The sequence below is a fragment of the Beta vulgaris genome, chromosome 2 (assembly GCF_026745355.1).
Source record: "Beta vulgaris subsp. vulgaris cultivar EL10 chromosome 2, EL10.2, whole genome shotgun sequence".
Taxonomy (NCBI): Eukaryota; Viridiplantae; Streptophyta; class Magnoliopsida; order Caryophyllales; family Amaranthaceae; genus Beta; species Beta vulgaris.
Genome location: NC_079203.1, coordinates 41,581,854 through 41,608,861, shown reverse-complemented (window position 1 = coordinate 41,608,861; position 27,008 = coordinate 41,581,854). Strand labels below are relative to the sequence as shown.

At 35.1% G+C, this 27,008-nt stretch overlaps 1 protein-coding gene and 1 pseudogene across 1 annotated transcript; one reads left to right on the top strand and one right to left on the bottom strand.

Moving 5' to 3' along the window:
• The first annotated feature begins 2,966 nt into the window (after positions 1-2,966).
• Positions 2,967-4,662, top strand: LOC104886654 (uncharacterized; annotated as a pseudogene).
• Positions 4,663-6,214: 1,552 nt separating this feature from the next.
• LOC104886605 (chitin elicitor receptor kinase 1) lies at positions 6,215-20,989 on the bottom strand. Its single transcript, XM_019247595.3, is given in 14 exon segments — positions 6,215-6,579; positions 6,669-6,764; positions 7,012-7,150; positions 11,730-11,821; positions 11,895-12,046; positions 12,142-12,235; positions 13,402-13,491; positions 14,698-14,879; positions 16,537-16,665; positions 16,795-16,823; positions 16,928-16,967; positions 19,911-20,055; positions 20,057-20,708; positions 20,835-20,989. Coding segments are annotated over 13 exon segments (1,821 nt in total). The 5' UTR covers positions 20,528-20,708; positions 20,835-20,989; the 3' UTR covers positions 6,215-6,417.
• Positions 20,990-27,008: the final 6,019 nt, after the last annotated feature.

Below are 27,008 nucleotides of genomic sequence, written 5' to 3'. Positions count from 1 at the left end.
ATAATATTATTTTTTAAATTTTTTTATCAACATAAATTGAGAGTAATAAATGGTCAAAGTTCGACCTCGAACCTCGTGCGTGCCTTATATTGTGAAACGGAGGGAGTAATTGGTTTCTGAAACACGTAAACAAGGGTTATTAAAAATAAATGGTGCCTGGTGATTTTATTAAAAACTAGTTTCCCTTTTGGAAAAAAGGTTGCCTTTTTGCTTTTCTATTTATTTAAAAATAGTGGGAAATTCGACATGTTGGTCTCCTATTTTGGGTTATACTTGGTGGCGGGTAAAAAAAAAATTATATTAAGTGACCTCCTACTTTGACTAATTATACTTAGTGGCATTAAGCCATTAATTCGCTTAAAACATAGCTAATCCATCATTTAAAGTAAATTTACTAACCTAACCCATTAGTTAAAGTAAATTTACTAACTTGCTTTTACTATCGATTAGTGTTTTATCACTTCGCGTGTTGTGTCGTTGTGCCTATTACTCGTACATGATTTTCCAATGTTGTCATGATTTGGTTTGGGCACCTAGCTATAAGGGAAACGCACGAGTTTTTAGTTTACCAATGGAGTGTTTTTATGTGGGAATATAGGAGCGATGGGTTGATGGATATTTCCTTCTTCTACACAAGTGGGCATAAGTTGACATCTTTGTAGTTTTATTTGCCACGCCAATTTTTCAAGTTACAACATTTTCAAGCTACAACATCTCTCAATAAAAAGTTACAATCGCTTGCGATTTTTGTAGGTCCCACTTGTGGCTAGCTCTTAGATTTATTTTTAGCAAAAAGTGTGTGTAGAGTTGCTTTAGAGCAGCTCCAGCGGTGGGATTTATGTCCCAGCTTGCAATTTTTCAATACTTGGAGCTACTAGCTCTATTGTTGGAGGAAAATTGCACTTGTTGCTTTGGCAAGCAATGTAGCTTCACAAAACTACTTGCTTTGCTTAAGTCTTTGTGGGCCCCACTTAACTTTTCACACTCAACTATAATGTTTCATTTCACTTTCCAATGGTAATGTTGGGCAATATACTAATTTGTGGAGCTGTAAATTTATTTGCAACGGTAAATATTGTGCTACAGTAATGCAACATATTTTTTTTTTCAAATATTAGTCTATAATTAGGAGTAACAATATTGTAGAAAAATATACCCACAAAATTTCTATAGTCTCTTTCTCTCATATATTATTTCCGTCAAAAAAAAATATACCCACAAATGGATGATTATTCTCAAGATCCATATGATTATTATCCTTATCTAGAAAATTTTCAAAATTTAGAAAATCAAACATCCCAAAATCCAACCTAAAATAATCAAAATGCCCAAAACATACCGATTCGCCCAATTTCCCGATCCTACTATGATCCAAATCAAGCGATTCCCCCCGACGCTCAAATGTATTTCCATCCATCGATTTCATCCTATTATTACCAGCCTAGGCCTAGTAATCGTCCGACTACGCCTATGTACTACTCTCGTCCTCCTTTCCCTCATGAATCATATGTGGTTCATGAAAGTTCAAGAAGAGAGAGTATTGGAGCTTCTACCATGCACCAAGACTCTCCAATTTCAGGAGCGACTATCGATATTGATGAAGAAGAAGAGATTGTAGAGGTTCAGAAGAACATTGGTGGCGGAGGAAGAGGCAATAATGGTAGAGGTAGAGGGAGAAACAGAGGAAGAGGGGTTGGAGGAACAAAAATTCAAGTGGAGCCATGAACAAGATCAAGATATAGTAAAAGTTGGTTGACAATTTCAAATGATTCTGTTGTAGGAACTGATTAGTCGTACGGGGATTTATGGGAGAAAATTGTTCAATACTACAACCAGTGGAGGACAGAAGGTCCCGAGGTTGATGTGGAAAAAGCCTCAAATCATTGGTACAAAATGAGTGATGAGGTTTCAAAGTTCAATGGGTTCTACATTCAAGTTAAGGATACACATCCAAGCGGCCATGATGAAGATCAAGTAATCGAGATGGCCACCAAACTTCGGAAGAATTGCAACCCAACTTATAGAAATTTTCCTTACCTACATAGTTGAAAAATTCTTCGAGATTAACAAAAATGGAAAGAGTTTGTTACTAAAGAAGGTAGTAAGTCAAAGAGAACAAAAAATACTGTCTCGGGCGCTTGCACTTCATCAAGTTCAAACGCGGATACAAGTGACACTAACAGCGTAACAATGATGGATGAGCGCCCTCCGGGTCAAAAGCCAGCTAAAGCAGCAGCAAGAGGTAAGGGGAAGTCGACGAGCAAGAAAGTTACTGAGGATGCTACTCAAACATGGAATAAGTTTGAAGAGTTATACAGGAGAAAAAAATGGTCATGTATCATGAGCGTATTCGTGTTGCAGATTTTGAAATTCTTTTCAAGGATACTTCACAGATGGATGAAAACACTCGAAACACTCGTAATCAAGTTTGCTCGATCATTAAGACTAAGTGCAATATACAGTAATGTTCAAGTCATTTTAGCAATGTATTTGAAAAAAAATAACATATGCATTTCGGTTATTTAAACGTTTAATTTAAGTTATTTTAGCTATGTATGTCACTTATTCTAGCTATGTATTTCAAATATTTTAGCTATGTTGTTTTAGTTATTTTAGCGAATATATTTGGGTTATTTTATTTATGTATTTTAATTATTAAATCTATGTATTTCAATTATTTCCTCTATGTATTTCAATTAAAAAAATTGGATTCTAGCTGTTGGACAGTAGTTGTCGGGGTTTAGTTTTTGGGATGTATTAACAAATAATTGAGCTGTTGGAATATAGCCGTTGGAAACTACTTTTTTGGAATGTAGCAACTTGGAATTTATTTAACAACATCATAGCCGTTGGAATGTAGCCGTTACAAATCTGACAAAGGGAATCATGTTTCCCTATACATTTATCATCTTTGGTGTAACCTCACAACACTTATTCATATTCTCTTTCCCATCTAAGTCAAATAATCATCCTTCCAAACATAAATCATCCTTCCATACATACCTGCAATTGCAATATGTCTCACAATCCTGGTTCTTCAACCAATATCACAGATTGGATGAAGGATATGGATGATGATTTTTGAGATGAAACAGACGATCAAATGGCGCTCCAAATAATTGAAAATATTTCAAATCCGCCCAAGAAAATGATTCCACGGGATCATGAAGGCAGTGCAGATCGTCTTTTCAACGACTATTTTTCTCCCAATCCGGTATTATCCGGAACAAATTTCCGAAGGCGATTTAGGATGGGGAGAGATTTATTTGTCAAGATAGTAAATGCAGTTGAACAACGATGTAACTATTTCAAACAGAGGAAAGATGCTGCACAACGACCTGGATTGTCGCCATTGCAGAAATGCACAGCAACTATTCGCATGCTTGCATATGGATCCCCAGCTGATATACTTGATGAGTATATACAAATCGGCGAAAGTACGACAATTGAATGTTTAAATAAATTTTGTAAATCTATTATCGATGTATTTGGCGAGGTGTACATGAGAAGGCCTAATGCTGATGATGTTCAACGACCGCTTCAAGTGCACGAAGATTGTCATGGCTTTCCAGGCATGCTTGGAAGCCTTGATTGCATGGATTGGGCCTGGAAAAATTGTCCAGTAGCATGGAAAGGCCAATATACACGAGGTGATCATGGTCATCCCACAATCATGCTTGAAGCAGTTGCCTAGGTGGATCTCTGGATATGGCATGCATATTTTGGTGTGGCTGGGTCCAACAACGACCTTAATGTATTGAGTAGATCAAACTTATTTCAAGATGAATTACAAGGTAGAGCTCCAGAAGTTTATTTTAATGTTAATGGTACTACATACACCATGGGTTACTACCTTACATATGGTACATATCCTGAATGGGCTGCATTTGTTAAGAGCTTCTCACATCCTCAAGATCCTAAAAGACTTTGTTTCAAAAAAAAAAAAAAACATGAGAGTGCAAGAAAAGATGTCGAGAGAGCATTTGGAGTACTCCAAGCTCGTTTTGCAATAGTTCGTGGTGCGGCGCGAACTTGGCATAAAAGCAAGCTTCATAATACTATGGAAGCTTGCATCATATTGCATAATATGATTGTTGAAGATGAGCGACACACATATTCAAGAAACTTTCCCGCTTCCGATTTTTCACATCCAATTGATCGTGATGATACCCGACAAGGACATACTGAGGATTTTGAATCGTATCTCGCAAGAGATGTAACAATTCGAGACAGAGAAAAGCATCATCAACTCAAGGCGGATCCAATGGAGCACATTTGGACACATTTTGGAAATCAAGACAATATGTAGTACTTTTTTTAATGTAATCTCGCTTTTCGTTTTTATGTATTAATATGTTGTATCTTAATTATTTTTTTGTTATTTTAATTTTTTTAAAAATTAGTTATTTAAAATTTGGAATAAAAGTAATTTATTTCCACAATTTTTTATTTTTACAAGTTAATAACAATTTATGATTGTAAATGTATATTGAAAATTGTTGATATGGTGATGACATGTGAGACCTACAAAAACTATAAGTAGTTGTAGTTTTCCAATGGGAGAGGTTGTAGCTTGGGAATGTTGTAGTTTGGAAATATGATGTGGCATACAAAGCTAAAACTACTTGTAGCTTGCCATTGTGGGTGTTCTTAGGGTCCACTAGCTTTGTAGAGTAAAGCCACTAGAGTAAGGTAAAGTAAAGCCACTAGTTTTGTCATCTTGCAATTTCAACAAAGTTGGAGCTACTTGCTTCGTCATTGGAGTTGAAAAGGGGTTGTAGCTTGGTAAAATCAAGTTGCTTTGTGCTCCACAAAGCAAGTAATTTTGTTTAACTTTTTGTAGGCCCTACTTGTACCTTTCCATCTCACTTTTCAATTTCCATTTAGTAAATGTAATTATGGAACCTACAAAAACTACAAATATTTGTAGCTTTTCATTGGCAAATGTTGTAGCTTGAAAATGTTGTACTTTGGAAATCTAATGTGGCACACAAAGCTAGAAGTGGTTGTAGCTTGTCATTGTACTTGCTCTAATATGGCTTGCCAAAACTACCACTTGCTTTTCCTCCAATAGTTGAGCTATTGCCTATTAGCTTCAAGTTATTGGAAATTGCAAGCTAGTCCTATAATAGAACCACAACTGATTCTCTAAATACATTCGAATTTTCAATTATTAATTGATAATTTGATATCATAAAAAATCATATCTATCTTGATAATGAGAATGAAAATGCAAGCATAATCTTCAAAAAAGTCTCATTATTTTTATAGTTTCAACCATGACATCTTTTTTAGGTGTACTGAAATGAGATATGATCCCTAACCTTAAAACTTTGATCAACTAAACCAATTGACGTCTACCATATTTATTCATGATCTTATATGTATGCATTGATTTTTGTATGGGAGGCTGAATCTTATTTTTCTTATACAATGATCTTATTTGTCACATTACTCACTTCCTCTTCCCTTTTCTCTACGATTTCATTCTAGATGTATGTTCTTCTTCAATAATCAATTGAATCAGATCAAAATCAATCTCAAACCTACAATAAATGGATTAATCCATTCACGAAAAGCAGTATAAGGACATAATGATAAATGACATGAAGAATCTCTAATTTAGACAACAATTATAATATAATTGGAGACTTTTATTCGTCAATTGATATGTTCTTATACGAATTTGACTTCTATTATATTGTAGTTGCTTATTAATTTTGAATTTATAGATTAATTTCTAGCTTAAAAGCAAAAATTATTCATGATTTTATTCATTTGACATTTTCTTTGGAACCTCAGGATGAAGAAGAGTTTTAATATACTCCCCTTCTCATATCTCAAAAAGAAGAGTTTTAATACACTCCCCTTCTCATATGTCATGAAGAAGGTTTCAATTTTACCACATTAAAGTTAAAAACAGTTAAATTAAACATATGATTGCAAAATGCTCTTAAACAAAAAAATAACTGACCTCGAAAAATATTTTCAAAATAGAAGCTAATTATTTATGTTGACAAATTTAATAGACAACTTATTAACAAAATGTATTTCGAAATCGATTTTCTCTATACCATTTCTATAGTACTTAGTGGATACTCTACCAAAGGGCAAAGGTCGCCATATTCCAGACAAAAGTGTTCATCCATCACTCAATCATACACAAGAAAAGATACATTGTAACAGCAGCAGCAGCAGCAGAGGAAAAGCTAACTTTGAGTTAGAAGCACACAATCAGAAATCTTTTTCTTTCTTTTCATTGTACTTCAGAGAATAAAAGGCAGAAAAAAGGATTAACAAAAAGGTAAGTAAAAGAGCCACCAAACCACAACCATTTTATCTACATCACTTGTTCATATACATCAGAAAAGAATAGGTAGAACTAGAAGTTGTTATGTTAGCATAGTCCATTTCTAACTATCTTCCAGACGCAAGGTTCTTAAGGCCATGCTCATAAAACGAACCTATATCCCATGTTTCTGTGGTTGATGAGAAGGAGTTCAAAGCAACAACAACTGATCTCATGCTCGGTCGAAGCTCGGGATTATCTTGCGTGCATGTTCTTGCAAGCTCTACCATCTGCAGAACAATGAACAAAAACAAACCTCTTAAAACAATCTTTTGGACCTGAAATTTGTTTACATTTGTTATTGCTTGTTTATACTCACCTTGAGAACAGAGTCAAGAGGGTATTCTTCTCCCAGTCTTGGATCGATGAGTTTGGATATGCTGCTTGGATCAGACTGACGAAGAACATCCTCAAACTGTTACAATAATGAAGAAATAATTTATAGATGAGGTCAGTAGGAGCAGTATACTAGACAATGAAAGACAATTGAGAATATGACAATACATTTAAGAAGTTGGCAAAGGTGAATAACAAGCATCACAGAACTAGTTCTTCTGTTCTAAAATAAATATTTGCACTTCTATACTGACATGTTCTTAAAATGATTGTCTAATTTTGTTGAAAGTGGCCTGATGGACTAGCAAATAAAACAAATAGTTTACCAAAGTAGCAAGGCCTTGTGGTTGCAGAACACTTCCGTTTCCCTTTACCACAGCTTCCTTGCCTGATACGAGCTCAAAGAGAACAACACCAAAAGCAAAAACATCTACTTTGGGAGATACATCACCAAACTGGGCATACCTGTATGGTGCACAACCAAACAGTTAAAATTTCTCCACCAGCAGTAAGTTAAGGGATGATTAAATTTTATACCATCTATGCTAACCACACAATAACCAGTAACCACGAAAAAACAGTAGCACTGTTGACTAGAAATTCAGGAAAATATTCATCTGAATTTCAAAACACCTTGACCACTTGCACAAAATAAAGCACAAAATTCATCTGGGTAGAGAGACATCATCATCTGAGAAGGCTAAGCCGAAAATCCTATTGGAAGATATTTGATTGCATGACAACAGTATCTAGTTGAAGCTTTTGGCTTCTAATTCACACTCAATTTCTTTGCACACTTTTTTTATTGACTATCATGAGCAATTTTTGTCCCCCATGTAAGGACAATGCCTATTAAGTTCGTTGTTCTTTGTTTTGCTTCAAGCCTTTAAGGTGAAGATTATATTATATGTGCAGCAAAGTAAAGTTGTTTCCATACATATCATAATTATCTTCTCAATTTCTATTTAGGGTGTCCGAAAATAATCTCCCCAGAGTCCCCATTTCCTTTAAATGATAAGTCACTTTCTCTCTCCATCATATCAATCTCATATCTCTCTCCATTCCAACACTTCCTCTAGCCACTAAGTCTCTCGATACACATTTACTTGTTTTTTTTTAAAAATATTCATCTAGTATTTTCTTTAATCTTAATGACATTTACAAATGGGAAGATGATGTATGACTAATATAATGTATTAAAAAAATTGATTAGCTCTTTAGTTTAGCCAAATAAGAATAGTACATGAAAGTGAATGGGCAACACTTCAGTATATGGTATCACAAGTGAACTAAGGAAAAGCTGATCTTAAAATATTAATTATGTATATACTTCCTCTTCCCTAAGCTCATATTCAGAAGTTTACCAAACCTTTGTTCATGTCATCTAGTAAACTAAAAAGAAAAGGAAGTTTCATCCTTAAGGAACCACCCTTTTATTTTTAGTGAACTCCAAAGAACCTAATCGTATATATTTCGGATTACATCTGCAAAAACAGATGGGGCCAGGGGCATGTTCAACTCCACCCTATTCATAATTTGGTTCTATCTCCTAGCTTAAGAATAGAATTGTAGCTCAAGCCTCAAAGAACTTCTTGTGCCTTTGCCTCAACAAGTCCATTACTATCTCATGCACCGAATTGTATGGGCAAACAGCCCATTTACTGTACGGATTTACTAACTAGGAAGAAAATATAAAAGGTATTCAACCAACTCCACTGCTCTACGGTGCATAAATATCCATAAAACAGAAATCCAGAACACAGCAATACACCACCTTCTGTAACTTGTCATAATTGAGGATTGTTCACGAAAAGAAAAGTTTCATCAATGCCATATCACATAATAATAGGCGTGGAGAGCTTTTTTCGGGGAATCTCATTCCTATGTTCTTTTTTATTATTACTTGCAACATTTCTCATTCTAGGAAGTTCCATATTACTTGCAACATTGACATTTTTGGCAATATATTCTCTCTTTCTCTCTCCTAGCACATGGAGTCCTCTTTTAGTCCTCTCTCTCTATCTCTCTGCGCTCCTAAATTTTTGTGCCCATGCTCCAATGTTGCAAGAAAAAAGAACAGAGGAATTACAATGCGAAAAGCATGTTGCAAGAGGAGTGTTTGTCATGCTCACAAAGAATGGTAAAACATCTTTTTCGCACATGAAAGGAGGGGAAATACACTACATCCCAATTCTTAGATGTATGCTTCCACAAATTGGCCTAAAGTCCCCAATGGGATAACAAGCTCCAGCAGGACTATTCTACATAACTTATCTTCATCACTCTAGATCACTAATCTCAATCTTTCCCAGGTTGTAGTAATAAAATCACACAACATAATGAAATGAGTAGTTTAAATCCACTTATACACAAGAATGTTGGAAGGCTGAAAGAGCTCTATCAATAATCAATACTCATCAAATAACACCTTCATGCCCATAGTATATAATATATAGGATATTTTACATATCGTCTCTATTGTTGACAATATATTCTCTCTTTCTCTCTCCTTGCCTATGTTACTCAGATTGTAGTTTACCTCTAGTATCCGTATCGGATCCTCGACACTCGGACACTTCATTTTTAACGAAAAGAATTAAAAAGTTCCACAAAACAATCGAGTCGGACACTTGGACATGTACCCATGTCGGACATGAGTACCTGAATCTGAGTAACATAGCTCCTAGAACATGGGGTTCCTTTTTTTATCTCTCTCCTCACTCTGGTCCTTGTGCAAAAAGACGATGCAAGTTATGGAAAACGAAGGAAGTGTATTTCTGCATATCTTCTCTCGTCTTCACGCCACTAGATTACTTCAGTAGCAAATAATCTTCACCGAAACGCGAAGGCGCGCGCATCTGTAGGCAAGGCGCACCTTTGTGCCAAAAACCTTAATACTCAATCATAGAGAATATTACACTCAACACATAACAATTAAAAAAAAAAAATTATATATATATATAAGCTACTATAAATTAAAATATATATATATATATATATATATATATATATATAAGCTACTTGTTGCACACAATAAACAACCATAGGCTAAGAACATAAGCATAACAAACGAAGAAAAGGAGAGGATAAGGAAAAAGTAAAAGTAAAAATAAGAGGATTTTTTTAACTACAATAATACAAACTTTTGCCCGTTCTCTCGTAATAATACAAACTTTCGATTGTTTTTTAATAATACAAACTTGATATCAAAATTCCTCCAATAGGTCAAGCTGACTTGTAACCAGTAAAATGAGTAAAACAAAATTACAAAATGATCTTTCTTCTTTCTCCTTCCTCCCCCAACCCCCCACCCACCTGAACCACCTCAGCTTGTTACCTCCTACAACAAGTTAACAACCGGTATTGCCCTACTGGAGGAATTTTGATCAAAAGTTTGTATTTTTAAAAAATAATCAAAAGTTTCTATTATTGCGAGAGAACGAACAAAAAGTTTGTATTATTCTTGTTAAAAAATCCAAAATAAAAAGGTATGAAGTAAAAGAGCATGACTGTCACTCCCTCAAAAAAACAAAGAAAAGGTTGCAAACCTTGAGACACGTGAAGAGAAAGAGAACAAAATGAAGGATAATGAAGAGAGAGAAAGAGGGACTGAATTGAAGGTCGCTAGCCGACGAAGGCCACCGCAGATACGCAGGGTCGATGGTAGGCTAACCGGCAACCTCAGTCACCTTCGGAGAGTTGGCGGCCATTAATAGCCACCGAATCATGAATTCGAGATTTCTCACAAATTAGGGATTTTTAATTAGGGTTCAATTCGATATAATTCAATGCAATTAACAAGGGGCTTTTGCTCCAAAATTAGTAAATCAAAGCCAATATAATTTTAAATTGGAACAACTTTTGGTTTTCCTTTAATTTTTCAACTCAGATCTATATCCCCTCTCTCCCGCACTTCTCCAACAAAAGCACCTAGGTGGTGCACCTTGTGCCTCTCAAAAGGCATCGATAAGCGTGCGCCTCTACTCGCTTGACATACTCAACTAGCCTGGGTTTTAGAAGGCGATTTGCTTTGCGCCTCAACTCGCCTAGCGCCTAGGAGCGCTTTTAACAATTAAGGCATTTATTATTCAAGAAACATCTAAGATATAAATTGCATCAGTTTATTCAATAGATTATTGTTACCTTAATAAATTCATGGAGTAAGGAGTCGTGCTCTCATATGTAATATAACATGAGGAGTGAGGAACTTGTCACTATTCATACTCAAAACGATAATATTCTCTTATTCCTAGAAGCTCTTCTTTAACCAAGCACTATGAACATCAGATTGAAGGATATAATATGCCTAAAAACTCATTAGTCAAAAGATACTCATACAACTCTAAGTCCTTTATAAACCTCTATTTCCACAACCACCCTAGGGGGGGATTGAGATTAGACATTAGTATCCCGTTTCTAACCCCATATATTTTCCTTCAACAGTCTGTAGTCTAAAAAGCCAATGAGAATTATGCATAACCTATCTCTTCTTTTAGCTAACCTCCCTCTCAAAACCATCAATCCATCTACCTATCAAATAACCTCCCTTCTGAAATCTCTAATATTCCTAAAAAAACTTCATGATTCAAAACCTTAAGCTTCTCCCTAACAAACTTCAACTTCTTCTTGACGTACAAGTCTACCTCACATTCTTGCTACTCCAAAACTTCTAATTGTAAACTTGGAGCCACTGACCAATATCTTCGGAGACAAAAAGGCGTAGGGGCCTATTAAGTCAAACAATAAAAGGAAAGTGGGAACAATAAAAAGAGACAGAAGGAGTAGCACCATATTGTTCTCTTGTTGGACAAGTTATGAAGAGTACTATACTAGAATGACACATCAAAGCACCTAAAGTGATATATATTCGTCAGAAGCGCATCTAGCATGGAGCATAGGCCACTGGTAGCACCAACACAAGGAAGGAAGCAACCTGAACAAAAACACCACAATCCACCCAAAACAGGTTTTGGTGTATAGTAATCTCAGGAGTAAGGGAAGTTATGTTTTCTACTTCTTAGCTAGATGTAAATAGCAAACTTACTCTGGAGGCATGTATCCAAATGTACCCACCAAACGAGTTGGTAAAGACGCATTTCCAACCTCAGCTAGTTTTGTCAGTCCAAAATCTGCAACCTGAAAAGAAAAAGCAGATTTCGAGGGTAAGCTGTTGATCAGTCAAAGAAAAAGCTGCAGTTGATTATAATACCTTTGCGTGGAGATTATTATCTATCAATATGTTAGCAGATTTAATATCACGATGAATATAGACAGGTACAGTGTGCTCATGAATATATTCAAGACCTCTTGCTGAATCAAGAGCAATTTGTACTCTGGCATGCCATGGCAGGGCAGCTTTTCCTGGAATGAAATGGGCAAATATGTTGGAACTGGTAAAATTATTTATGCCAAGGAGGGAAAGAAAAGGTAGTAGGTTTATACAGAGGTTACTCCACCTGAACCACGCAAATGTTGACTTAAGTTACCATTTTCGATATATTCATACACCAGGAAAAGAGAACCCTCAACACAGTACCCAATCAAGCGGACCTGCACTCAGATGCATATACTGCGAGTGAGTCAAATGGGATTGTAACAGAATTTAAGATAAGTTGCAGAAGAACTATCATACCCCATCAAATACCCAATTGAGCATATATAATCTCATACAAACAACGCAGAAAGAAGACATTTAATTCTATATTATAAAGGGAAACAAACAACTACCATTTACTTTCAAAGATATACACTTGACAGCATGTGACATCCAAGAAGAAACACAGTGAATTCACATCAAAGATGTATTATGCTAGCAGCTAGAGAACAATTATTCATACTGAAAAAAGGGTAGAAGAGCAATCATGTTTATCCAAAGTTGAAACAAGAAGTTCCAGTTTAGTCTCTGTGGTCAAAGATGAAACAGTAGGTGCAATTGTTTTCCTTCGAAACCTGTGCTCGTACCCACTCCCCTTCCAAAAGGTACTTCAAGCACATTCTCTTTAACATATCATAGAAGACCATCTTAGAAGGAATGGAAACAAAGTACTCGATCTCTTGAAGCAATATTTTTAATACAAATTCTCCATAAGATTCTTGTACGCACCTGCCTCTTCACAGGCTAGAGAAAGTTCTATCCAATATTACCAGATTGTTAGCTTTAACAAATGATGGATTCCACCAAGAAAGGGATTCCTCATTTTTACTCCTATAGAGGACTTGTGAACCAATAAAAAAAGATTAATATCCCATTAACAAATAGAATTCCATGATTACGAAGCGATGTTACATGAAACGCGCATGGACAATTGTTTATGGCTGTTTCACATGCTGAGGACAGAGAGGGGACTGGAAAGTAATGGGTACGGCTGTTTGTGGGGTTTGGCGAGACTAAGGAGAAAATATGGTGTACGTTTGGGATGAAATTGAAGTATCTTTCCAAGATTCGGCTTATCATGTGATTTATTGTGAGGAAGGATAACTTATTTAGCTTCTCTGTACACTAAAGCGTCCTTTAAGAGTTAATCTTAAAATTTCAAAATAGTTGCTATTGTTTGGAGGCTTGTCCTCTAATATAGAACAATTGATCTACAATCAGAACATGTTTTCTATTTCTTAACAATAAAAAGAGAGATAAACTTAAAGTCAGTTCAGTGCAGAACAGCATAAAGAAACAATAGCATCATACTTGAGAAAAGAAAAAGGGGCAATATCTATACCAAGTTCAAGTGATGAACATGCGTCAAGACCTTCAGCTCAGCAAGAAATTCTCTTGTTGCTTGCATATCCATCTTTTTGACGGCTGCTTTCTGAAGACAAAAAAAAGTGCATCGCACAAAATTAATGGGTTGCATATTTTATATTCACACAATTGAAACCCCTCCACACACACCAGCACACACGTATAAACACAATATGTGCCTATACAAATCTATCTTTCTCTTTTGTGACAGCACGCTTGTTGAAATGAAATGTCAAAAGACAAATGAGCAGAACAGTCTTAGGACAAACGAAATACCAATACTCTAAGGAAACGTCAATGCGTAAAATATGTTTTTGAAGCAAATAAGTTGCAGATACTATATGACAAACAGATCCCACTATCCCTTAGACAGGCAATTGGAACTTGATTGAGTTCAGTAAGTGAGTAAACCTTTAACTTGAGGGAAATTATTTTGACAAGTTCTTGCAACTCTGTTTGTGCTCACGTTACTGCTCTAGTGTTAATTTTTTCCTTTCCCCCTTAAAACAAATACACTGATACTCCCTGAGGTGTTTTTTTGTTCTTCCTACTTTGAATTTCACAGTTTCAAGCGCACACATTTATTACCTTTGAATATCTATCTGTAAAAATTTACGAAAGGATGATATTTTGAAAATATACATGAAACAAATCTAACAAGCCCCCCCCCCCCCCCCTTCCTATCTAAATAATAATAATAATAAAGAAGCTTCCATATGATATTGATTATTCTTCTTTTGAATGGAGAAACATGGCCAATGTCTAAAACCTTGACCCCAAAAGACAAAATAGGGGGAAAAAAGAGAATACAATTCATCAAACACATTCCCCTAATATGTACAGAACTAAAAGAATTATACTTGAGCACATGGACACACATTTATAGCATTCAAATAACATACGAAAGACTAGCCAAGTGAGTTGCAGGAAGTAGGCAAATAGCAAAGAGAGCAGATGATAGAGAAGGGCAGAAGGCAATGATGGCTGACACTTTTTATATTGATTTCTCATAGCATTGTCTCAATCGTAAACAACACTTTATAGGCAAGAAGATTTGTATTAAAAGGGGAGAGATGTTGAGTTGGAGGCAGCTTAAGATTGCACTTCCTCTGTCCAGAAGTTCAAGCAAGGCAGGAAATGAAAAAAATAAAAGAAACAAAAATCTAATTCCCTTATTGCTTACATAATAATCGCATCCGAAGTATAGAAACATGCTTATAAATGCTTATGACATTCTGACTAGATAAAGTTCATAATATATGCACCAACGAACCTCGCCTCTTAGCTCCCCATAGTAAACAGCTCCGAAACCACCTTCACCAATTTTGTTAGCTAAGCTGAAATTATCAGTAGCATGTGCAAGCTCTTCATATGGAAACTCCACTGACTTGTCGACTGCTACTCCAGGATGCTTAGGATTAACTGTCACACCTCCAGATTGTCCAGTTACATCTTCTGTTTCACAGGAATTATAAAAGTTGGTCATTTATACAAAAAGTAATCCATCACAAGACTTCCAACATATACACATAGTCACACACACACACACACACACACACACACACACACATCTCAAACCATAACTCCTCAAGTCCTCAACATATCATTTTCAAAGGCAATTAATTAACAGAAGTTTAGAATGACCTAATCCTTACTAGCAAAATTCATATGAAAAAGGGTGCATTCTTCATTAGTCTCTCTTTTCGATCTTTTTCCTTTAAATTTCTTCTACGTGTTGGTTAAATGATTGTGTTTGTACTCTCAGACAAGTTATTGTTAGTGGGATTGAACTATATATGTTATCTCTTGCATTTGCAACATGACCTGCCAACAAGACGGTTAGCCTTCTCTGGTGCAACCAAGTAAAGTGATATTTTGTAAAAAGGACATCCTATTGCTTGAGATTAGGTTTGTCAGCCAGGGTAGGAAAGGAGGTTGGATTCAGGCAACTATATGTTGTAGATGTCTCCTTTGTAATCTGACTTTCTTTGGCACTAGTTGATCAATGGTAAGTACAATCTTCAAATGAAACTGCTGGGATGCTCTGACTATAATTGTGGTTTCTGCTTAAGCCTGTGAAGGCTCATCTAGAAGGAATCCTCTTTATTTCTTCCCTTGGTCAATTTTTCGGGTGGGTATTGTGGCTGATGTGGTGTTTTCAAAGGATTCTTGGGCTAGAGAGCAACCTTTTTCCATTCTAATTCCCCAAGTTAATCACTCATATAACTTATGTCATGCTCCTATTTACAGTTAATTGATTCGTGAGGGCCACAACTTGTCTTGGAACTTCATTACGAGAACAAATTCAGCAGAATGTGAGCTCTCTACTGGATTTCTAGATCCCAACGCTTTCTCAAATAATCCTAAAAATCATAAAATATACCACCCGAGTGAGCTGATTCTTCAGGCAGTATGACACTATGACCTGTAAAAACATGTCACAAAAACTTAAACTTCGTACCGTGAAGTTTTTTATCTCAAATCTTAAAAGGCAAAGGTTCCAGTGGAAATTAAGGCTTCCCAGAAGACCAGAGTTTTGGAAAAGCTAAACACTCCTAATAATTATCAGGTTCCGCAGCTAACTAGACTTTGTCCCTAATGTTGTGATGTGTGTTACAAAAGTGCACTTATTGGTCCTCATCTCATCCTTCACTGTGAGGTGACTGCTGATTTATGGCATGAGCTTTTCTGATAATAGGGGAGTTCTGACATTGATTGTGCTCTGATTCTTTGATGGACCATATGCTGATGAGATGGATTAATTTCAGGAACAGCAGAAGGTGCTTGGGAATTGCACTTTATGCTGGTGAATTGGGTGCTTCAGTGGGAACACAACAATTGTATCTTCTGTAATAAGGCTAACGAATGAAGGTGTTACGGGATCATTTGGTATTTTAGCTTCTATGCAATCTGTGGCGTCTCTTGCTCTTTATACATTTGTTTTTGGCTGTCCAGCGTGATTGGCTGACTTTCTTGTATTTTACAAAAAAAATGAGGAGACCAAAATCTGGTTGTATTAATTTAGTGGCTCCACACATGCTATTATTTACTATAATTTATTAGAAAAACTTTACAAAAGTATACAAAGTTGACTGCAGAAAATGGAGCATACCACTTTGTGATGGCTGGAGTAAGGTCTCTTTCTTCTTCTTTCTTCTTATGTAGACAAGATACCAACCAACTAACAACAAACTCAGTCCAACAGCCACACATATACCGGCTATGGCTCCAGGAGAGACTCCTGCAAGTACAGATGATAATCATTATGAAGTAGCACAAACTCTGGGATTTCGTGACGCAAAGCAGCCAAAAATATTGGAATGCAGGAAGACAGGAGACTGAGATACAGAAGAACGACAAAGCCAATTACCTGAGGAGGCGGAGCCTGAGCCACCTGGGCTGCATAAGATTGAAAAGTTAAGAAAAATGACACTAATGAGATTGAAATAGTAAATATAAATACATGCCAATTCATACAATAATAAAATAAGACTAGAACTTACCTCGAACCTGATGTCAACGGTGGATGATTTCCATTTCTGTCTGTAGAAAAGAGTAACGTTTAAGACAAATAATAGAAAAATAACCAGATAGCAATTTCAACTAATTGAGGTTAGTTCAGAAATTGAAGGAACATGCTGATAAGTGGTAACCCGTCCTAGCAAAAGCTGAAGCTGAGGCATCCCCAAGTAAATAGACGTTTTGGTCATCACATGTACATATCGTTGTAGAAATTTACCTAATTCTGACAATCAGAAGTTAGAAGACTTAACATGCTCCCTTCAATTTGTTGATGAAATGAATGTTGCCTTTATTAGGAGGAAGAGCTAGCATAACGTTGAACCTCATTTCCAGCTCAATAGGCAATCTATAAAATTCAGGCGTAATACCAAGACAGGGAAGGCAATGCTGAAGCTTGGGGTCTTAATTCCCAGACGCATCAGATACAAAGGTTTTCAAGATAGGACCACGACAACCAACAACCATCGCACATTACCCACAAAAATAGTTCTGCAACCGCAAAGGTGCAAACCATGGATGAAGTACCCCGCGCCACGCCCGGCCACGGTCTTGTCTTTGGCAGTTTGAATTAAAGAGATGACTAAAAATGCTGCAAAAGATTCATTTCAATTGCAAATTAAATCTTCTGGAAGCTCGAATTTAATTTTGACTCATCTCTCCTAGTTTTTTGACAGGATCATTTGTGAAATCTGATGACAACACCCAAAATGATTCTCCAAAATGCTCATAAATTTCCTCAATCGGTTAAAATGTTTCTTAAGATGTTAATATATTTCCTAGACATGATAATATACATTTACAATTGAAAATTCCATTCTCGATACACTACAAACTCTTCACACGCACTCTAGAGTCTAGATATTCAAGGAAATAAGGCAAGCTTGTTCCTTCCCTCGTTGATCCCTCCTTATAAACATAATTCTCTTTAATCTATGTAATACCTACACTATTTTCATTATTACCCATTCATCTAAGGAAAAATTGAATTTAACAATTCAACCTTTTGCCGGTCTTCTTTAAGTAGTCCTACTCCCACCTTTTGATTAGCTAAGAATAATCCAGCCTTGGGGGGGGGGGGGGGTCTTCTCATAATGGTCCTTAACCTGCTGGTGACCGGCATAACATGTAAAGTGAGATACGTGTCACATTCTCATTAGTCAATCCATTTTTTTAACTTTACTTATAACTAAGAAAACCCCCTCTCTCTCGCCTCCCCTCCACGACCCAATTTCTCCCTTTTCCCAGTCCACCTCCACCTTTATCTTTCCTCCCCCTACACCACCCCTTTTCTCTCTCCTCGCCCTCCAGCCACCACAACCCACTTTCTCGTCCTCCCATTCCACCGCCTCCTTCTCCACCTATCCCTCCACAACCCCTTTTTTCTCCCTCCTGCCGTTCCACCGCCACCTCCTCCTTCCTCCCATTTCATCGCCACCTTAATCTCTCCTCCCAATTGCTCACTTACTCTCTCCTCCATAGCTCACCTCAAAAACCATAAGCAACCCTAAAAACACCCACCACCCACTCCTAAATCAACCCCCACTACCTCGAAAACGTACCCTGCCCACCCAAAATCTACCACCCCTTACTCTCTCCCTCCGCCCACTTTCTCTCAATTGGTTGAAAATTGAAATGATGGTGTTGGGGCTAGTTTGGTGGGGGTTATGTTGTTTTAGGTGAAAGTGGTGGTGGTTCTTTGGTTGGTGAGGGGTTTGGTTGTGGAGGGAAGGAGGAGAGGGAAGCGAGTAGAAGAAGGTAAAAAAAAGGAGAAAATTACTTGAAGTTCAAGTCACAAGTTACCTCAGACAATTATGAGAAGACATCCCCTAAAGGTGGATTATTTTAGTTAATCAAAACCCAAAAGGTGGGACTATTTAAAGAATACCAACCAAAGGTTGGATTATTAGATTCAATTTTTCCATCATCTAAAAACTAAAACTTTTTGTTATATTTTATTATGGTTATTATGTCAAGGTTTTTCCAAAGTTTTCACCTCATCTCATCGCCTCTACACACAGCTAAATACTACATTCTTTACGATCATATGCTTATAGTTACATAACCACCTTTACATACTTCTAGAACGCCATTCGTGAATCAATCCAAGGAAGAGTTGTGTTAAACAAAAACCGACGATGCCACCTTGATAGAACAGTGTGTTTACTTTCACTTATTACACAAGATAATCAGCCATTATACCACTGCTTTATTTCTGTTCGTAGAATCAATAATCTCCTTATACACTTACAAAACTTTCTTTCCCTGATTTTTCAACTGTTACCCCTTTTTTGTTATAAAAGTAACACATCAAATAATCTTAATCAACATATATAACTAGAGTGCTTAATAAACTTTTAGCAATTAGGATAGACAGAAATGAAATAGTCCATACATTTCAACTCCCATGAAAGGAGTAAAGTTTGACATGGTCAAATTTTGCAACAGGTTTAGGTTGAATAATAATTTGCGATCAAAGAAGTTTCTGATCCGAACCTCTTACATTGTTGCCCTAGCCATATATTTTTATCGACTTTCACAAAGTTACTTCAACTACATCCCACAATATGCATGCACACAATAATACTTCCTCTGTTCTCAGAGGTTGTAACATGGGGGAGCCCACGGGACCCATATGATAGGAGAGACAAAGAGAGATGGATTAGGTGGTCCCTGGGATGTAGAGATGAAAAGAGAAACAAAACCTAAAAAAGGTAATGACTAATCTATTCCAGAAAAGGGAAGTGTTACTACTATACAGAAAAAATAGGAATTACTTTATCATGGCTGAGTCACATGTTCCCACTATTTTCATGATCCAGTTATTAATTCGCAATGCAGCCAAAAAATCACATAAGCTTCGTTGGCAAAAAGAAACCAGAAGTTTACCAAGTTGCAATAACTTCAACATAGCATTTACCATACCCTCAATGAATATGAAAAAAGAGAGATAGAGAAGGTTCTCACCTCGACCAGGAATAAAAACAAGCCCATTTCCAGCACTGAAGTCTGCACCAGGATTATACCTCTGCAACAAACTGGCACTCACATTCGTCAGCTGAGCAACAAAACTTAAACTATCACCAGGACGAAGCGGAGAAAGAACGGAAGAATAACAACACCATAATGACGACGCTGCTGTTCCCACAAGAACAATTAACTGTCACATTAAGATCACCACCAGGGGGTAAGTTAGTTGGTGTATAGTTATTGTTGCTCTCAATCCAACTAGGTGTAGTAAGATTGGCATATCGCGTTCCAGCTATCGAAACATAAGTATCATCAGTCTGAATCCGGTAACTAAAAACATGACCTAGAAAATCCCCATCAATACAATCACACGAAAACGGGATATTAATCCGCGTATTATCTTGAACACTATCTGCACTTGGGAGTTCGGGATTATAGCTCACAATATCAGCAGGTGAACTGTCTAGGTAATCTGCTATTACAGAAATAGTCCCACCTGGCAGAACATAGTATGAAGCTAAAGCCAAATCACAACCTCTACTGCAAATTGATTCAATTTCTACTACCAAATAGCTCAGTAAAACAGCAAACACAAACCCTAATTTCTTCATCATCAAACCCCCAAATAAAAAACCCCAAATAAGACCCTAATCAGTTGATGAACCCAGAACTTGAAGAGGAAACTAAAATTGGGCAATTTCACTGAATAGCAAAGATGGAAAGTTGACTTTGACTTTCAATAGGGTTCAATTTTTAGCTGGCTTTCAATTATATAGTCAAATCTTCAACGATTTCCTGAAATAATTGTCAATTTGGCATCATTTTCATAAAGAATAAGACATGAGATCAAGTACGGAAGAATAATTGAAACAAAAGATGAACATAATTTATAAAAATAATTAGTATAAGTTCAAAGCTGACCTGCTGTGTCACATCAGTGGTGTGGCAATTTTATGGATATTAATCGCCAGCAGGAAAACTTTAAAAATGTCAGACTCCATAAATTCATCACACTGTTTTAGTCTCTCGTTTACTCTTTCTTTCTTCTCCACAACTAAACTAGAACTAGTTTAGGAGCCCTTGCATTGCACGAGTTATTGTTTATTTTATTTTATTTTATTTTTGTTAAATTTGTTGAATTTTTTTGTTGATGTGAAATGAGATTTTTGACATAATTATTATGTAATTTTTCCATTCTTTTTCTATTACAACAACTAATCCTTTGAATAGTTTGATCTATTCAAATCATTTTATTTTTGGTAAAAAAAGCAACAATAGCTGACAACATCGTATTTACTTTATGTTAAAAATCATTAATTACTCAAATTGACTTATAAAGTTGCGTTTACCTTATTAAGGATTTACTTATCCCCTCTAATTTAACGCTAAACTAACTTTTTTATTTTCTTTCAAACCATGTCCAAACTCATTGTTGTAGCAGAAAAAGACATAAAAGGTATTTGTCATTATACTTTAATTTCTAGATTTGTTATCGTGATATATAATTTTTATATTTTTAATGTCTAGTTGAACGTTATATCTATGTTTATTATTAAATGGTATCACAATAACTCGTATGACTAACAATAGCTAACACATTTTTAACATGAAAAATACTACAATGATACTTTAAGAAAGTAGAGGGTAAAAACTTAATAGATGAGGACCAAGAGAAAAGAGAAAAAAAAAAAAAGAGTTTCAGCCACAACTTCAACTTTTAATTATTAGCACATAAACACTAACGCGTATAGAATAGAAGATGATAAAGCAAAAAAGAATATTATAATGATGGTATCATGAATAAATTAAATTAGATATAAAAATAACCTCTAATAATAATCAAAAATACTATTTAAGAGAAAAATATTTTCATCAATCATGACCATATCAAGACTTACCAAACTTCCCATTTTTTATGATCTGCGACCTCAAATAGTCTAGAATCTCGAACCTTGATTTTTCAATTAGTTTTAGGTCATGTTCTCTTCGGCATAAAACAGTTGAACTGAACTGAATTAAACTGATTGGAGTTGAATTGAATTAAACTGAACTGAATTGAATTAAATTAAATGTAATAAATATATAAATAATATTTAAACAATAATAATATGAATATTTAATAATAATCATAATGGTAAGTAATAATAATGAATAATGAATAATAATAGTATTTTGGATATTTTTAAATGATAGTTATAAATAAATAATATTAATAATCATAAACTAATAATAATAATAATAATTAATGATAATAATGATAATTAATAATAATTGTTTTATATTATTTTTATTAATATATTAATACTCTATGACGATTATATAATAATAATATCTAAGAATTAAATTAATATTACTATTAATTATTAGATTTAATAATATAATAATATTTAGTAATGAAAATAACGATTGGGTCGGACCGCACAAAATTGTATCATAACCGTTTTGACACTATTTGATTGGTTTATGGGCTAAAAAACGTGGGTTTATTTGTGATTTTGACCTAAATCATGTTCCTCCTAATAATAATAAGTAAAGCTATAATAAAAAAAATAATATATAGAAATAATAATAATACTTAATAATAATGATATAAAAATAAATAAATAATAATAATAGTAATTAGTAAAATAAATTAGACCAACATAATAATATTTAACAAAATGGTTCTAAAAGAATGGAGCTGAACTGAACTGATTGGAGTTGAACTGAAATGAACTGATTGGAGCTGAACTAAACTGAATTGAAAATATGATGTAGGGCCTGTTCTCCCCAGCTTAATTTCAGTTCAGTTCAGTTTAGTTCAGTTGCAATCTTCCTCCAATACCAGCTGGCACCTGATTTAGGTTGATAATTCTAGGGCTGTTCAAAGTGCGGTCTGGACCGCACCAAACCGCAACCCAAACCGTTTTTTCGCGGTTTGGGTTGGTTTGCGGTTTTAAAATTGCGGTTTGGGACATGATTTCAAGCAAACCGCGGTTTGCGGTTTGGGTTGGGTTTTAATTTTCGTAAACCAAAACCGCACCGCAAACCGCAATTTTACATATTTAAAAAAAAAAAAAATTAAATACACTTATGAAGGTGACATACAAGTATAAAATTGAAAAAAGAAGTTTGAGGTAAAAAACTTTAACACTTTTGATAAATCATTATATATGTTTAATTATGAATTCAACTTCATATCTATTTGGACTCTTATTAACAATTTTTTTATATCTTAGATTACAAAAGTAATGTCGCGGAGAAAAAAATGGTTAAACCGCAACCCAAACCGCACCAAACCGTTTTGCGCGGTTTGGTTTGGGTTGGTTTAGGGAAAATTGCGGTGCGGTTTGGGTTGGAAAATTTTCAAACCGTATATTTGCGGTTTGGGTTGGGTTACATCCCAAACCGCACCAACCCAAACCACGAACACCCCTAGATAATTCCACCAATCTGCACCCCTCAGGCCAAACACTATCTTGTTTGGTAGCTATAGCCCAAATATACTTGCCAATAATTGCTATGTTCCACGCAAGTATATTTCTGAAGCCTAGCCCTCCTTCTGACTTTTGTAGGCACAACTTCTCCCAATCTATGTTACTTGGTTTCTGACTATAAGTTTGTCCATTCCATAAAAAAGCTCTACAAAGTGTATTGATGGTTTGCAGAACTTTCCTGGGTAATATAAAAACCTGTGCCCGGTATGTGTGGATGCTAAGTAGTACTGTGTTGAGCAAAAGTGATCTAGTTATATAAGATAGGTTCCTAGAGCTCCATATTCTTATTTTCACAGTCGTTTTGTCAATCAATGCTTCACATTGTGCATTGGAGACTCTCTTGGCACATACGGGAACCCCCAGGTATTTGAAAGGTAAGTGTTGATGAGAAAATCCTGAAGCATCAACCACTCTTTGAATCTCAGGAGCTTCCATTCCACAAGTATAGAAGGTTGATTTTTGAATGTTAACTTTGGGGCCAGATGAATTTGAAAATAGCTTGAATGCTCGAAGCAGTAACTATATGGAAGGGAATTCACCTTTGCAACACAAAATCAAGTCATCAACAAAACACGTGTGATTCAACTTGACTTCTCTACATCTAGGGTGGAAAGCAAATTGCTCCAATTCACCTAGCTTCTTCAATATTCTTGAAAGATATTCCATACATATCACAAATAAAAGAGGAGATAAAGGATCTCCTTTCCTCAAACCCCTTGAAGACTTAAAAAATCCTTGCATTGTCCCATTAATCATAAGAGAGAACATTGGTGTAGTCACACATTGCATCACCAGGTTTATGAAGTGTTGAGGGAACTGGAGGGCTGTGAGCATCTCTTGTAAGAATTCCCAGTCGACAGTATCACATGCTTTTTGCAAGTCTATCTTGAGCATGCAGCTAGGCTTTACCTTCCTTCTTCCATAGTGCTTCACCATATCTTGAATGACCATGATCTCTATTACATAAGGGAAGGGGGGACCTATGGTGTCCTCTTTTGAACTGACTATTTCGCCCCCCTTTTCCTTACTAAATTACAAAAATAATATCAATATCAAAATGGGGATTCAAACAAAGCCATCGGAAATTAAATTTCAACATCACTCCCAAATCACTTATGTTAGAAAACTTTACAAATCCCTTTCTAAATCACGTTCAAGAAATCCCGCAAATCACTAAACTTTACAAAAAAACTAAAAATTAACTTACAAACCAAAACTAATATAGTAGGGCGTAAATACATAAAAAAAAACATTCACAAAATTCACTTACAAATCATTGTTCTCAAGAACTCACAAATTTCACTTACAAATTATTCTTTACCTATACACACTATGCATAAAAATCTGTAAAAAAATATAAAATTTCGACGGGGATATCACACATTTGTCCATCAGCGATTTGCAAACTTCCAAAAAGGTACATAATTCTTTTAATCTTCCAAGTTATTTCAAATTACTTGAAAAAACAATAGCAATTGTTATGTAGCGACTAACAGAAAAAAGGGAGATGATAGCAATTAGTTAAAAAGGACTTAAATTTAACCCTTTATTTTCACATGAAATGAGAGAACAAGATAAAAGTAACAAATTTGGTTTTTTTTTTTTAATATTCCAATATTAAAAATTCTGCTCATAACTTTTGCAAAAAAACCATTTTCACAAATAAATTTTGAAAAAAAAAAACCAAAATCAAAGTTTTCGCGAACGATTTATGCAAAAATCAATTTTCAAAAAAAAAAATTAAATTAATTTGCTAAAACCATTTTCAGAAAAAAAAATTACATTATTTTACGAAAACAAATAGTGAAATTAAGCACCAAGACAACTGTAAAATTTTGAAATGGAAAAAAGGGTTTTTTATACAATTTAAATTTAATTCATTTTCATGTTAAATCAGAAAACAAGATAAAAGAAACGATTTTTGTTTTTTAAAAAAAAAATCCAATATCAAATTGTGTATGAAAATTTACAATTTTATCTCAAATATAATTTTAAATGAGACTGATGAAAATTTTAAATATAAGTTTGTAAATCATAATTTAGATGTTAGGTAGGGGAAAAAAACTGAAATTGATTCATATTTTTCGGATTAAATTTTGGGATGATAGAAAATTGACCCAAGAAAAAACTGAAGTTGATTTATAAATTACCTTTCTTTGTTAGAAAATCGACCTAAGAAAAAAACTGAAGTTGGTTTGCTTCCTTCAAAAGTGATTGATACGGCTGATGGATTTTTGATGAATTAGATCTACTGCTTTGCTTAATACTTGAAAAGGCTGATTTTCTTATTGTATAGTGTATAGTTTGATGAACTAGGTTCCTTGAAAATATGGTTCATAGATTTGTAGTGAGAGGAGAGAGAAAATGTATAGCAAAAGTAGTAGAATTATACTGATGTTGCCAAGTAGTGGAAAAGGTAGTGAAATTTTTTTTGTTAAAATTCTAGAAGGATGTGCCTACAGGCTACAACACGTCACTCAAAATTTTGGGTTTCAAATACAAGTGTGGATCAAAGTATAAATTAGCCAAATTATAATATGGGTTTCAAGTACAAGTATAGATCAAAGTATATATTAGCCAGATTATAATATTATCGCATTGGAAATTCAACATAACAGATAATATGGACTCAAATTTTTTTTTTTTTGTTCAATAGAGATAAGTTTAACTATGGGAGTAATACTGTAATGCTACTTAAATGCAAAGAGTTGATGACTGCAAAAGAAAGAACATAATGTAGAAGGTGTACTATTTGCTTGTATTTCAAAGAATCTTATTCACAAATTGGAGGTGACCGTAAAATACTAACTTGCATTTTCTTTTTGTTTACTACATAGTAATAATTAGGCCTGAAAATATCATCACACGCATCACGTTAAAAAGCTAGTATTATGCACTGTTTGCCTCCCTTGCACAAAACCTCCCTGGTTTTCAATAATAAGATCAGGTAGTACCTGTCTTAATCTTGCACACAACACCTTAGTAACACATTTATACAAGGTATTACAACAAGAGATATGTCTAAATTCAGTCACATTAGATGGACATTTTGTTTTAGGTATCAAGGTGATGGCTATGGTATTCAATTCTTTTAATACTCTACCACTTTGCAATACATCTAACAGCATGTATAACATCATTATTTATAATCTGCCAAACATCTCTATAGAAAAAGGATCCAAAACCATCAGTATATGGAGATTTGTACCAGGTATTGAGAATAATGCTTGCTTTACTTCCTCTACTGTATAAGGTGCTGAAAGAATGCTCCTGTGTGTGTCTGTTATGAGAGGTCCTTCTTGCACCAATTGTTGCAACACTTTCTTCCTTCTAGCTTCCGTAGTACCCAGTAGCTTTTCATAATATGTTAGAAAAGCTTGTGTAACTGAATCAGGGGTGTCCTTCCATTCACCAGCTTCATTGTGGATACAATACACTTGATTTTGAAGCCTCCTTTGTCTGATGCTTTGATGAAACAACTCAGTGTTTTTATCACCATATTGAATCCAAGTTGCCTTGGATTTAGAGTTTGTTAGCCCAAAAGTGAGGCATTTTCTATGGTGCCTATGCACCAATTCTCTTCATGTTCAAAGCCTTCTTAACATGGGGACATGATAGA